At 36.8% G+C, this 14,346-nt stretch overlaps 1 protein-coding gene across 5 annotated transcripts in view; it reads left to right on the top strand.

Annotated features, from left to right (window-relative positions):
* LOC113073162 (amyloid-like protein 2) overlaps positions 1 to 14,346 on the top strand; it is a 72,948-nt gene that overhangs the window by 49,872 nt on the left and 8,730 nt on the right. For 2 of the 5 annotated variants that reach the window (XM_026246035.1, XM_026246033.1), the window contains exons 7-14: positions 962 to 1,129; positions 4,973 to 5,106; positions 5,225 to 5,299; positions 5,383 to 5,541; positions 8,134 to 8,262; positions 10,524 to 10,623; positions 12,059 to 12,232; positions 13,671 to 13,706. In XM_026246035.1, coding sequence (XP_026101820.1) covers positions 962 to 1,129; positions 4,973 to 5,106; positions 5,225 to 5,299; positions 5,383 to 5,541; positions 8,134 to 8,262; positions 10,524 to 10,623; positions 12,059 to 12,232; positions 13,671 to 13,706 — 975 coding nt within the window. The remainder of the gene's footprint in view (positions 1 to 961; positions 1,130 to 4,972; positions 5,107 to 5,224; positions 5,300 to 5,382; positions 5,542 to 8,133; positions 8,263 to 10,523; positions 10,624 to 12,058; positions 12,233 to 13,670; positions 13,707 to 14,346) is intronic. The other 3 variants (XM_026246036.1, XM_026246034.1, XM_026246037.1) reach the window with 2 other exon arrangements.

Raw genomic sequence — 14,346 nt, forward strand, 5'->3', positions numbered from 1 at the left:
AAAAAAAGAATGCATTTTATTGTTTGGCATTGTCTATGCCTCCTATATAGCGCAACAGCCAGGGTCTAGAAATAAAAAGGTGAAAACATTTTCTTAACTCCGTAAAAGCCACGCCAATGTGATTTAAATTTTTTTTTTTTTTAATCTGCATGCTATAGCCAGAAGTACATTACCTAGAATCCTGAAAAAGATGAATACACCAATCAGAGAAGTCGCTGTTTCCACGAAATTAAAATCACTAGCTATGAAGCTTGAGATTAAATGATTAGCCCCTACACTCTCAAACATATGTATTTGTGGGTATCTGAATATTTTGCAGTGAAGTTGATTTGTTTTATTCTAAAGGCTCGTTCACACCAAGAATGATAACTATGACAGCTGTAAAAGAATAAGGGTGTTCCACAACCGCAAATATAATGATAAGAGGAACAATATTATTGAAATCACATTCAGAACAATTTTTTCCAGCTCATCAATGATACAAATACATATAGCCAATCAGAATCCATCCGACTTTAACCAACTCATTTAACATTTCAAATGAAACTGGATTGTGGAGACCAATATAGTTATTGGTATAGCTGAAGCCTTGAGTGATTCCTCTAGGTCAGTGATCCTCAAATCTGGCTTGCGAGATCCACTTTCCTGCGAAGTTTAGTTCTAACCCTAATCAAACTCGCATTAGTTTCCTAATCAGTGTCTTTAGGATCATTAGTAAATCACAGGCAGGTGTGTTTAATTGGAGTCTGAGCTAAACTCTGCAGGAAACTGGATCTCGCGAGCCAGATTTGAGGATCACTGCTCTAGGTGCAAAGTCAGTGGAGAAAGTAAATGGGAAAAATGTTCCGGACCCGAGTCCGCTGAAGTGTGCGGTCACTGTTGCGCTCTATAGTTGAAGGGCATTACTGATTGCTGCCCCCGGTGGCTGGAGGCTCTAACTGCGCCTCCCCTCCTGTGTTAGCTGTGTGCTCTCTGGAGGCGGAGACCGGCCCCTGCCGCGCCTCTATGCCTCGCTGGCACTTCGACATGCAGCAGAGGAAGTGTATGCGCTTCATCTATGGAGGCTGTGCCGGCAACCGCAACAATTTCGACTCGGAGGAGTACTGCATGGCCGTGTGTAAACGTTTGAGTAAGTCACACTCGTCACCATGGACTCCGCCCCCTTCTGCTCCGCCCTGCACCTTTTCCTTGCTTTCTCTCACAATAACAGTGCTATGTTAGCTTACCTAGATGTCAATATTATAACCTCTTTGCTTTAAAACACTGCGTGTTGCAACCTTGGAATACGAATGATTGATTTTGATTGCATGAGATGCCGTTACAAATGGACATTCTATAGTGATGAAATTTCCCGTGTCGCCTTACTACTTTAAAAGTGTAATCACTTTTGGGCTAATTAACGATTACTTTTACTTTCGAAAGACAAATTTTATTTCACCTTTTAAAATGGCTTATTGTTATTGGAGTAACAGCATTATTTATTATTATTATTATTATTACTTGATAATATTGCTGTTGTTTTTATTGTTGTATTAAATTTTATTACAAATGTAATCCATTATAAAATATTATTATTTTAAAATACATTTACTAATAAAATAATAATTCAATTTAGATAAAATATTTTAAAATTAAATATATATATTTTAATGTAATAACTTATTATATATATAATAATTGTTATTATACTAATAGTCATAATAGTTGTTGTTGTTAGTATTAGTAATTTAGCATGGGAATATTTTTCAAATTGTTCATACGTTTTACTAAAGAGAATTCACGCAAGGTCAAGTGTTTTACCACTGTTGATATGTTATTGCTTTAATCTTATCGAATTCACTCGAATATGTGGATTAACAGCATCATTTTATTATTATTATTATTATTATTTTAAATGACTTATTTACTAATAAAAATACTATATTTTTTATCTAATTGTCATTTAGTAATCGTAATAATAATAATAATAATAATAATAATAGTTTAATTATTATTAAATTTAATTATTATATGCAATCATTGTAATAATAATAGTAGTAGTTGTAGTAATTATTAGTAGCAGTAATAATTTAGCAAGGGAATATTTATTAAATTGTTCAACAAAAAAGTCATGCAAGGCCATGCATTTTAAACACCGTTGATGTAATGGTAGTCTTATCTAATTCAGGTTAAAACGTTATTATCCTGTTATTTCTGCTTGCACACTGTCCCATCCTTTGTTATTTTGTCTTTGCTTTTGCTTTGTGTGTCGTTCAGCGCTAATCTGCCAGGGTTTTAAATTCATGGAGTAGAACCATCATCGTGTTCCTTTGGCAACATGAAATGATGGGTTCAATGTGATGGTTTTTTTTTTTTTAAATACTTTTTTTAATCATGTTAACCTTCATAGGTTAGGTTTGTGCTCTTGTCAGTCTAGATGCTTAAGACTGTTTGTTCTCATTAATATGCATGTCTCATGTTGTCTTTTGTGCACATCCTTATGGGAAATCATGTCGGTCTTGTCATCTGTATACTAAGGAAATCTGATTTAAGCTCATCTTGATCATAGCATGCAGAACTGCGCAGTAACTCTTAAGATAAATGCTAAGGAGAGTGCTTCTGTCAGAAGAGAGCTATTCAGAGGACAGGATGAAAGGAATGGGAAACGAAGTACTGTCTGGTTCTCTCAGAATCAGGGGAATTACAAAGTCAACTCTTGTGTCATAGCTCTCTGTGGGAAGCTTATTCTTCACTTTTTTCTCTTCGCTTTTCTGTCTATTTGTTTTTGTGTGCAAATGTGTTTTAAAAAGTCTCTTTAGTGCTGTTCTAAAAACCTCCTAACCGTCATGGGAACCTCATAAATGAGTAAGTTTTAAAACACTTGGCTAAAATGATCACTCATGCACCGCTTATAGTATTCCTCACTTAACCCACACAAAAAGCCTGACCGACTCTCACAGTTTCAATATAATAGAAATATAAAACTAAGTTCTCCAAGCCATTCACAGTGATTTATAGAAGTGGGTGGGCGCTAAAAAGTTATATTGGTGTTATTTTTATTTATTTATTTTTTTTCTTGCCACTGTTCTCCTATTGGTGTAGGAGATGTGTAAGGTAATTTTTCCACCTGGAATTTCACCATCAAACAGGATTACTTGTGATGTAGTCACTGATCTATATATATAACTGGATCGCTCATTGCCTTCTAAACTGCCAACAGGCAGTGAAGCCACCGGAAGTGTTCGATCCGCCATCTTACTAATCCCTACCAGCAGAGAGCACCATTGAGTTACATTCAAACTGGTGTCCTAAAATAACTCTATTAGAAGCTGATCAGTCAAACGGGACTCGTTTTTATGTTATGTGTAATAAAGTAATGTTTACTTCAGATGTTATCTGCAGTGTTAACGGTATTTTGGGGCAGGATAAGCGATATATTTAAATCGTTTAGGTGGGTGTGTCTGCTGCGCACTGACGACACAGGTAACTGATCAAACAAAAAAATGGCTTATTTCTGTATTAACTAAATTATTCATGAATTATTAAACATGAACGTATTAGTATCAGAAATGGATTTTAATAAATTACAATGAATAATACAATTTATGTTGTTAGTATTGCTCTATAATGAAATAAAAAAAATTATTTACTATCTGGGAAATAAAGCTTTGTATTTATTTCTTAAATCCGTACTGTGTATATAGTCAGTTATTTCTCTGAATAAATTCAGATTTCAGAACGAGCTCTTTGTTATATGTGTTTAGGTCGTGTCCGTATGATGTTTATCATGTTCATAATGCTCACTACTGTAATGAACGTAGCTTTTTAATAAGTAGGGGAAATTCAAGACATTTAAAAAATAACCGTTTACATGCCTAGGGTGTTCGCATTGTAATAATGTACAGAGATACTTCATATTTATAAATGCTGACTTGCATTTATAAATATGTTTTCTCATTAAAATCATACAATTTCCTATTAATTCAATGGAACGTTTTCGCACACTAGGGATTACCAATATGGCGGCGCGGCGGCTTCACTTTAATGACATCATGAGCAATCCAGTTCTATATTATAGATCAGTGGATGTAGTAGTATTTTCAAAAGCTTATGCCATCAATTAACAACCTCATAGTTCCATCTGAAACGTTTTAAAGTTATTTTTTAAAATCAGTTCCGTCTATGAAGTAAATTAATGGGATTGTTGCAGTCTATAGAGTTTAATGTTAACATGTTGCTAAGCTAACAGGTTGATACTACTGCAGTATCAAAATACATTGCACACAAAAACGGCGAGATAAAGAAATGTCAATTTTAAATAAATTTAAGCATATTTTTCAGTACTGAATAAATGTATTTTAATCTTAACTCTTTTCACTAAACTTCTAAAAATCTTCATAATTTACCCTCATATCGTTCCAAACCTGTAAGGGTTTCTTTGTTGAACACAAAATAAGATCTTTTGAAGAATGCTGGCAATCAAACAATCGATGGTCCCCATTGACTTGGATAGTATTCCTTTCTTTACTGTCGAAGTCAATGGGGAATAACAACTGTTTGGTTCTTCAAATTATCTTTTTTTGTTTTCAATGTAAGAAAGAAACCTATACAGGTTAGAAATGAAGATGGTGAGTTAGAGACCCACTGACTTCTATAGTAGGGAAAGGAATACTATCCAAGTCAATGGGGACCATCAATTGTTTGATTACCAGCTTTCTTCAAAATATTTAGTTTTATGTTCAACAAAGGAAAGAAACTCATACAGTTTTGGAATGACATGAGGGTAAATGATGAAAATTTTCATTTTTGGGTGCATTTTTCCTTTAAGGGATTTCCTTTTCAAGAAACTACATGCAGTACTGCCTTACATTTTGGCCTAAAAGATACCTTGTAAGACCTAGTGTCAACAGCAGCCTATGCTTCTGCAGTGCTGTGATTCCTGTGAGAGCTTGGATGTGCCACCGGTTTATAAACTCTCTCTTTACCCCCTCAGCCGTGCCGCCCACCCCTCAACCCACAGATGATGTGGATGTGTACTTTGAGACCCCAGCAGATGATAAAGAGCACATACGTTTCCAGAAGGCCAAGGAGCAACTTGAGATCAGACACCGCAACCGCATGGAGAGGGTGAGTGAGAGGTCACATTTACAGTTTGTAAATGCACAGTGGAGTTGTTTCCATGTGGCTAGTCAGAATCAAGCCATTATTTGAGCCCCAAGTGATTTGTGCATGTTGTTGTTGCCAGCTGAGGAAGGAGTGGGAGGAAGCGGAGAGCCAGGCGAGGAACCTTCCCAAAGCTGAGAGACAGATACTGATCCAGGTAAACCTCAGCTTCCGTGTCAGAGGACATCTCGTACAAGAGGTGACTGTGTATTTATGGGGTCTTCATTATTCTCACTGCAGCACTTCCAGGCTATGGTGGAGTCCTTAGAGGAGGATGCAGCCATCGAGAAACAGCAGCTGGTGGCCACTCATCTTGCCCGGGTGGAGGGCATGCTAAACGATCGCCGCCGTCTTGCCCTGGAGAACTACCTTGCTACTCTTCAGTCTGATCCACCAAGGGTGAGACGACACACAATGACCTAATACACCCCATTTACAACTGAAATCATCATCCTTATTAGTGGTAAATACTGGCATTAGACACTGCTGTCTGCAGTCAAAATAAAATCTACTTTAAAACAAGTTTAAGAAATATACTTGTTATATACTTCTATGTTGGTTTCATATGTTTTAATATAAAATAATATAATCAGCTTTTAAAATATACATACATAAACCTTTATATAATTAAAAATTTAATTACTTAAAAAATGTCATGTGGTGTAACCTCCAGAAAGTAATACAGTTTTGTTATACCCTGAATACGTGTGACTGTACTCATCTTTATTAGGCATCCATCGATCCGATACTCGGGATCGGTATCGGCTCCAATCCAAACATTTTCTGTGGATCGGGTATCAGACAGACGAGACCGATCCTGTGTGTACTATTGTGATTGTTGTGTTCCACGAAAGACACAAACATTATAAAGCACCAAAACGTTTTCAAGAACATATTTCAAGTGTTCTGAAGCTGTTCCATATTCAATGTGATGTACAGATTCAATTATATTGAAGTCATTAGATTCAAGTTCACAAACTCTTCTCTCTGCTGCGGCTGTCTGTCATCCTCCATTCAGCGTTCAAACAGCGTGTCTTGTTCGGTTACTACGGTCAAAACGTAGAGACTCTCTTCAAGTCGGGTTCAAGTCTGGTGATGTCTGTTTCGAGAACGAATCGTTTGATTTGACCGGTTGTTCTTAGTGAACCGATTGGACCAGTTCACCAAATAGGACTGAATAGTTTAAACCGGTTCGCGTCTCCAGTAAGCGTTACTTTTTTAACATGGCCAACACTTTCTCTGAGTCGAAATAAACAAATATCCCGGAGTAATTAATGTACTCAAACAGTACACTGACTGAACTGCTGTGAAGAGAGAGCTGAAGATGAACATGAGCCGAGCAGCTTTCTATGTGGACTTGGAGGGCTGTGCAGTTCATCTTTCTGAGCACAGGATGCGCTTAAGCGCTGTGTTGCGCTCCTATATTGGCGCCTTCAGTATTATAATATTTTCTGCAAAACCAAAGATTATTAATAGTCTTTCTTGTTCTGTCCTATCTATGATATGTTGCTGCCTTTATTACTGTGCTATAGACTTAAAAGAAACGTCTTTTAGATCTCTATATAAATGTATATACTTGTTTTTTCAATCATGTATTTTAAAACAATACAAAGAGCAATGTGTAACATTTGACCAGATTTGAGACTTATTCACTTTTGTAAATAAAATATTTCAATAGATTTAATAAAATAATTGTGCTCCCCGTTATTTTGCTAGATTCTAGAGTATATTTTGCTGCTGAATTGTCTACCATCCTGGTTTATAATAATATTTTTGTAATCGTTTATGACTATATATTTTTTTTCCTTTTTTTTTTTTCATTGAAATGAAGTTGTGTATATGTAGTAGATTGTGATTAACACAAAAGAATGATGATCAGGTCAACACAGCAGTATAGAAATTCTGTATTGGAAAAAAACTTAAAAAAAAACTGCTGGTATCGGATTGGATCGGTATCGGCAGATACTCAGAATATTAGGTATCGGATTGGTTCTGAAAAATGGTATCGCTGCACACCTTATCAGACAGAAGCTCTCCAAATATTAAGCAGTAAAGCAAGTTTGATAAAGCTTTTTACTAATAAAATTATGCTAAATTGTTATAATTCTATAATAAGTAGTTTCTACAAAACCATATGATGTTTTTCTTTTCCAAAAATTATTTTAATGAGGCTTTTCTTTTTCACCATAATGTCAGAATAGTTGTTTCACGCTGACATTTTTGACTGACTTCGTTAATCATAATGAAATTAAAATCATGCTCATCTGGAAGAAGTGTATTTCAGTCATTTAATGTATGAATTGCATGATTTATCATGTCATTGAACCACCAATTTCCCCTAAAAAGTCACATGAGATGCATGCTATTCCCAAGTGAGGATGTTATTGTGTCTCAGTAGTCGACCACGTGTGATCAGATCACTTGAGATGCATGTAAACACCAGCCCACTGCTTACTTAGTGACATTGACCGATCCATTCCACTATATAAATGAGCATGGATCATGTGTGGTCATGTGCAAAATGCATGCTCTGTGAGGGATTAAAATAAGTTTGAGAGTAGATAAGTGCTTCCTTGAAGGATTGTTCTTATCTCATAATGACCAGATTACAGTTGGTCTCTGATAAGCGATGATTGTCTTTTCTCTCTGCTGTGTGATTTAATGGTGGCGGATTACCCTCCTATATTACCCTGCTGAAAGCTCATAACAGGGAGGGTGGCTTCGGTTGCTTAAGATATTAATTTGAATTGTGCACCTATGTAATGTTTAATCCCCTGAAATGACTTGCACTAAGAGAGCCATAGCCGCACTCGCACAAGCAGGCGCTTTCAGCATCTCTGCTAATCCTCTTGTTATTTCCATCCTGCGGCTCTTTAATCCTTGCGCTGATTCACTGATCATCCAGCTCATAAGGAGACGTCCACCTGACTCACCCTGCCTTTTATTTTCACTACTTTGTTGTCAATTTATCTTCTGTCTCTGTCTCCGCAGCCCCACCGTATCCTGCAGGCTCTGAAGAGGTACGTGCGTGCCGAGAATAAGGATCGTCAGCACACCATCCGCCACTACCAACACGTCCTGGCCGTGGACCCTGAGAAGGCCGCTCAGATGAAGTCCCAAGTAAGTGTTGTCCAATCTGCCTCCCTTTCTTACTAAATACCATGTTTTCTATTGTCTTTTCACACTTTGCATAGTTTTGGTCTATTTATAACTTACCTTTTGGTACCTGCTTAATAGACCATAAATGACCCATTTGCAGAATGATTTCACATGAAGGACTTAAAAACTGTGGCTGTTTGGCTAAACTGGTGATTGAAAACAATCATTGTTGCCTTCTAATTGGTTCCACTTGGAGGCATAAGAAGTTACACACTTCTCCTTTAATGGTGCTTTCTGGGCATATGTATGATGTTCAGAAGTTGATAGGATTGTCCAGGAAAGCCATGAGTGAGTTGGCACGACTGGATTCTCTTGTTCGAACATTATATGAAAGATTTGCACCACACTGCTCTTGTGCAACATCACATGCAGTGATTTGATTGGCTGTAACTTAAGACTGAGCCAATGGTGTGGCTCTGTAATTTGCATTCCAGACTGGCCAGCACAGATATCTGTCATGAGAGACGGGACATGGCACAGATCTGATAATCATGGGAAACTCAACCCAAATGCACAACAGTTTATGTCTGGTGTATCTGTTTACTGATTGATGGCAGTTCCTGATTATTTCAGGTTTAAGTAGGGGCAAACTTCCTGGTGTCTAGTACTGGGCCTGCATTTACATAACATTCTTCAGAATAACAGTCTTAACTTCTATTTTCTTAATTTCTAACCAAAAGATATATATTTTGTTTCTAAAAACATTTTTTAAGATGTTCTAAAGACAAAACAAGTTTTTAAAACATTGTCACGCCATCTTAAAGTTAGGATAACCTCCAACTTGATTCACCAAAATGTGAGTTTTTTTAAATACATTAAGCATTACAACATGACACACTAGCTACATATAAAACATATGCATCAAGTGACACCATTGATTATATAAAGAATGATCAATTAAGTTACCATTTTGCTGAATTCAAAATTCCGTAACAATAAATCACTGCATCTTGCAACAGACTCTTTAAAAGAAACTATTCAAAACTAATTTAATGTAAAAACAGCACATATCTGCTGACCAACAAGCCAGTTGTAATATAAACTGTGTGAGTGATTATGATTAATAACAAAAAGACTGTCTTTTAGGTGTTTTTGTTGAGCTAATTGGCGTTTTCAGCTAGAATCAGATAAAACCACTAAAGCCTGCCATTTTCTTATTTAAAAAAAATAAGTTGTTTTAAAGAAAATATTTGAGAACCTAGGAATTTTTCAAGAATTGATAAGACTTTCTCAATTTGTCTCTTGAAATTTCTAAACTTCTTTATTAAGAAGATCTTCGTAATTCTGAATCTGTAACCCTTGTCCCGTTAAAAATATTTTTTGGGACAATGGGACAAGGGTTAAAGGGATAGTTCAACCAAATTATAGTTTTGTCATTGGCTTTCCCTTATGTCCCATATGACTGACTGACCTCTGTGGAACACAAAAGGAGACATTTGTCCTAAAGCAAAACCCCTAATGAGATTTGAGCAGAAAGGGGATTTTCTGTGAATAAGGAGTTAAATTTCAATCTGAGCGTCCTTTTTTGGTAACTTGTCATTGTATGGAAAAATGCACTATGAATCCTCTTTTTATGTTCTCTACTGAAGAAATAAATCATACAGGTTTGGATTGTCATGGGGTGAATAAATGACAGCAGATTATTCATTTTTAGATGAAATATCCCTTTATCAGCTGTCTCATGTAGGTTTTATAAAAGCACTTTGTGTTGTAGCGAAAATAGCAGTTGCACCAATGACTTGTGGGGCTGTGCTTTATATAACCGTGTGTTTGAGAAATGGCGGTCCAGTCTATTTTGGCAACTCTTCTCAATTGAGTAGAAGTCCAGGTATGACTGGCAGACCAACATAAACTAACTTACTTCCTAAAGCAACAGCTAAATACAGTATCTGATGTCCAGATGGGCGCCTAGAAGGTCTACAAGGACATTTTAGAGCAATTTCCCCCTCCGTTTTCTTCAGATATATAGGCACTTCATTGCCATCTGTTGCTGGTTTTTGAGCATTGCACACAAACGCAGTGCAAACAAAGATCCAGGCGTGGTTGCTCATTCACACTGGCACATTATACAGTCTACAGTCACAACGTTTCTTCTCTTTACGGTTTACGTATTAAGATTTCCACAAAGTTTTTGTGCTTCCGAAGTTGCATTAATCCATCCAACAATACACAACCCTTTTAATAAATGTCATCTCACCTATGTGTGTCTCTGGTTTTCTTAGGTGATGACCCACCTGCGGGTGATTGAGGAGCGGATGAACCAGAGTCTGTCTCTGCTTTATAAGGTGCCCTACGTCGCAGAGGAGATCCAGGATGAGATTGGTAAGTCTGGAGATCTGGATCAGATTTGGAAATCACATAAGCAAGAAACTAGAGAGATGATAATGCTTGGTATGTTTACTACTACATCCTTTTGTCACATTGTTTTATTTGCATCATGAAATTAACACGGTAATAAGTAGGTGGAGCTTAACCTGAACTTCGTACAATTATAGTTGTGAAGACCGTTATGGTTTTAGAGACTAGTTTCAAACTCTATCAAGGTTTTTTTTTTATTTTTATTTTTTTATATACTGATGACTGCAGGCTCTCATTCAGATCTGCTTCCATCTAATCCTCAACTGATGATACAACCAAGTCCCAGTCCTGTCCTGTTTTTTTTTTTTCCTTTTTTTTTTCTTTTTCTTTTTGATAATCAGGCTCTGAATTTTTATTTTGTTACTTCTAGACTTAAACTCCCTAACTGTCCCAAATGATGCACTCATACATTATTTACTTGTGCATTATTTACTCAAGCATGTAGTGTATGAATTATATAAGGTTATTTTGATGTGCATAAACTGAGTCTGATAGCCCCTCCCCCTTCGCTACGTAATTAACGCTGAAACAGTTGAGAGCAGGAAGTGTTCCACATTCCACACCAAGTTCTTTCGGTTATTTAAGTGCATCATCCAAATATTTAAAGTACACTTTTTTTGGGGTGGGGGTTGATTTTCAGTGTGGAAATAAACTATATTATATACTACAAAACCTATTAGAAAATTGAAAAAGCTGTACAAAAATATTCAGTCTGTTTTATGCACTCTTTGGTCCTGCTTTAAGAGTTTAGTCCCCTAAACAACTGCACAATCTCTCTGCATCTCAGATGCCAAGATAATTACACCTGTATGAAAAGCTTGGCTTCAGTAATTTGCGCACACACACACACACAGACCAAAAAAAAAAAGTGTAATTTGGCTTCTCTTTTTATCGCTCAGCTTGAAAACATCTCACCGCAATCAAAGTAAATTAGAGTGTTCTGAAGTGTCTGTTGTGCCATGCTCTTTGTTTCAGGTGGAAACATTCAAGCTGTTCCCAGAGACACCCATCTGCACTTATGTGTTTTTTTTTTTTTTTGTCTGTCTTTTTCGTTCATTTTATGAGAGGAGCCTTGGCATTGTGTAGTATAGATGAGACTAGTGTGTGTGGTTTGACAGAACTGGGTCAAGACTCCTCCAGATTCCCACTAGAGTGTGAAGACGCATAGTTTTTAAACCAGACTCTGCAGAATGTTTTTGCAAGTTTAGAGAAGTAGAAAGGACCATTTTAGCTTCACCGATGCCTGGAAGTGCCGCAGTATGGAACCTCGTAATGGATCGTGTTTGTGACTGCTTGGTGCCTCGTTTAATGGTTTTAGGAATAGTTCCCTTCCTCCATCTCTTCTCTCCTGTGATTTAGCTGTTTTTAACCTTGTTCCTCTCTGTATGCCCCAATTCAGATGAACTTCTGCAGGATCAAAAGGCAGATATGGACCAGTTCCTGTCCTCCATCTCTGAATCTCAGCCTGATGTTACCGTGTCCTCTGAGGAGAGTGTGGAGGTTCCTGCCTTTGAAGGAAAGCCTTTCCGCCCCTTCCAGGTCAACTCTCTGGGCTCCCCCGCTGAACCCGAGGGTACGTTTCTTGTCTAAATTTACCCAGGCAAAACTTTAAGGCTCGTGGCTGCTCTCCACGGTCTCTCAATATGGCACTGTTGCCGAGGCAGGTTTTGTGTCAGTGTCATGCCACTACTACCCCCTTCACTATTGGGAAAAAACAGCTTAACCATCTTAACAGGCTCCTCAGCCCGAGTTTAGCCTTTTAAAAAGCCTTCTAATACCAAAAAACAGACCAGTCTGGGAGACCAGCAGACCAGCTTGTCATGGTTTAAGCTGTTTTTCATCAGGGTTGGACCCTGTAGCACTTAAAATGAAAATAACCTAATAGCGTTTGGAAAAGTGAATATCATATTTCCACTTCCTATTGAATATCATATTTCTAGTACTATAGTGTTATTACCGTTTCTAACACTGATAGCATTCTGTGAAGGTTTGGTATGATTTTCTGTAGTAACTCGAGGAGAATATGCTAGTTTAGTTGGTTAAATAGTTGGCTAGAGTAGCTATAAACAAACTTAAAACACAAAGGAAGGTAAATGTTTAACCTGGCATTATTATAGAATATGTTCATGTGATATATTGGAGATATGTACTGTGAAACACATCAAATTGTTCATTCATCTTTGCAAACAATATTCAGCCAGTCTTCTAAAACCTGTTACGGTCACATTTCACCCCCAAAATAAAAAATAAGAATTTTACATATTGAAAATGAAGCAGCTATTATGGTCTTTTAATATTACAAATCCTGAAAATATAGTTTTCTTCATGCAAAATAAAATCTTTCTTTTTTTCTTTTGGGGTGAAATGAACTGGAAGTTTCCCAGGTGTTGTTTTGAGTTCTAGAGCTCTGCTCATAGCTTCTCTCTCAAAGCCGTTCAGGTGAAGCTCTCTGGCAGCATGAGGCCTGTTTACGTTAACTTCTCTAAATGCTGAATGAAGTCCAAATATTGCACTCGGACCATAGGTTTCGGTTCATCTGTGCTTGCCTGAATCCCCATTGGCATCTCCCTAAACGCCACGCCATTTGAAGTTGAGCTGAAATCATAAAGCCTGAGGCTCTGGCGTCACACTGCAGCCAACTGCTTTGAGGATCTCTCTCTTTCTGAGCCCAGTCTTGCTCATTCACTGTCCTGCCTGGGCTTGCCAAGCCTTCAAGGAAAGTGCAAAACTGTGAATTTAAAATGCGATATACTAAAAGAGCAATGTAATAAACACATTAGAGCCCAGGAGGGCTTTCATTATGACAGGTCTGTCCAGAAACACATCCTGGGTCTTTCTTACCCTGTTCTTTGATTTGTTTTTCTTTATCATTCTGTCCCTGCGGGATTCTCTTCTCCATCCGCAGACACAGCTTGATAAGCCTGACTACTGCTTTTTTACTCACCTGGGTTATTTTCTCTTTCTATTCCAATCTTTTCTTGTTTTGTCTTTTGCTTGAATGCAATGCCTAGGCGATCTCTCAGAACCCCCTCGTGCCTTCAAGAAAGGTGGGTCTCTGCTGCTAATGTTTCTTTTTCTTTCTTTGTTTTTCTTCAGTTGCTGAAATGTTATGTTTGTGCTGTCATTGTTTTTTTGTTTTTTGCGTAGAGAGCTGGGTATTGAAAAAAAAAATATAATCATATATATATATGATTCCATCCAATATTGATTACATTTTGGAATATTTCATTAATGTCAGGATGCCTGTTTTTATACAAGACAGTATTGTTGTGATGCTAAAGTGTGAGCAAATTAAGAGCATATTAAAAACCGTTATGATGATCATAAACTATTTAAAACACCATTCTGAATGGAAAAAAGTACAAATAAGTTTTTAGGTATTGTTCACACACCAAATGTGAAGGGCTTTGTGGCCTTGTCATGGATTAATATTATTGTTCAGAAGTAAATGTTTTTTTTTTTAAATACTAAAAAAGTTAATTGTTATAATTACTTTAGAAATTTAACATTTAAATATTACTATTTTTATATACAATTATTACATAAAAAAAGACTCTTCTTCTTCTTATTATTATTATTTAAGGATAGTTTTGTCATTTTGAGAATCTATATCGGATTGTTTAAATGTAGATTATTCTCAATGTTTGTACCCAGCCCTCCTTGCATACATCTTGACACATCTCCCCA

The sequence above is a fragment of the Carassius auratus genome, unplaced genomic scaffold (genome assembly GCF_003368295.1).
Source record: "Carassius auratus strain Wakin unplaced genomic scaffold, ASM336829v1 scaf_tig00011493, whole genome shotgun sequence".
Taxonomy (NCBI): domain Eukaryota; kingdom Metazoa; phylum Chordata; class Actinopteri; order Cypriniformes; family Cyprinidae; genus Carassius; species Carassius auratus.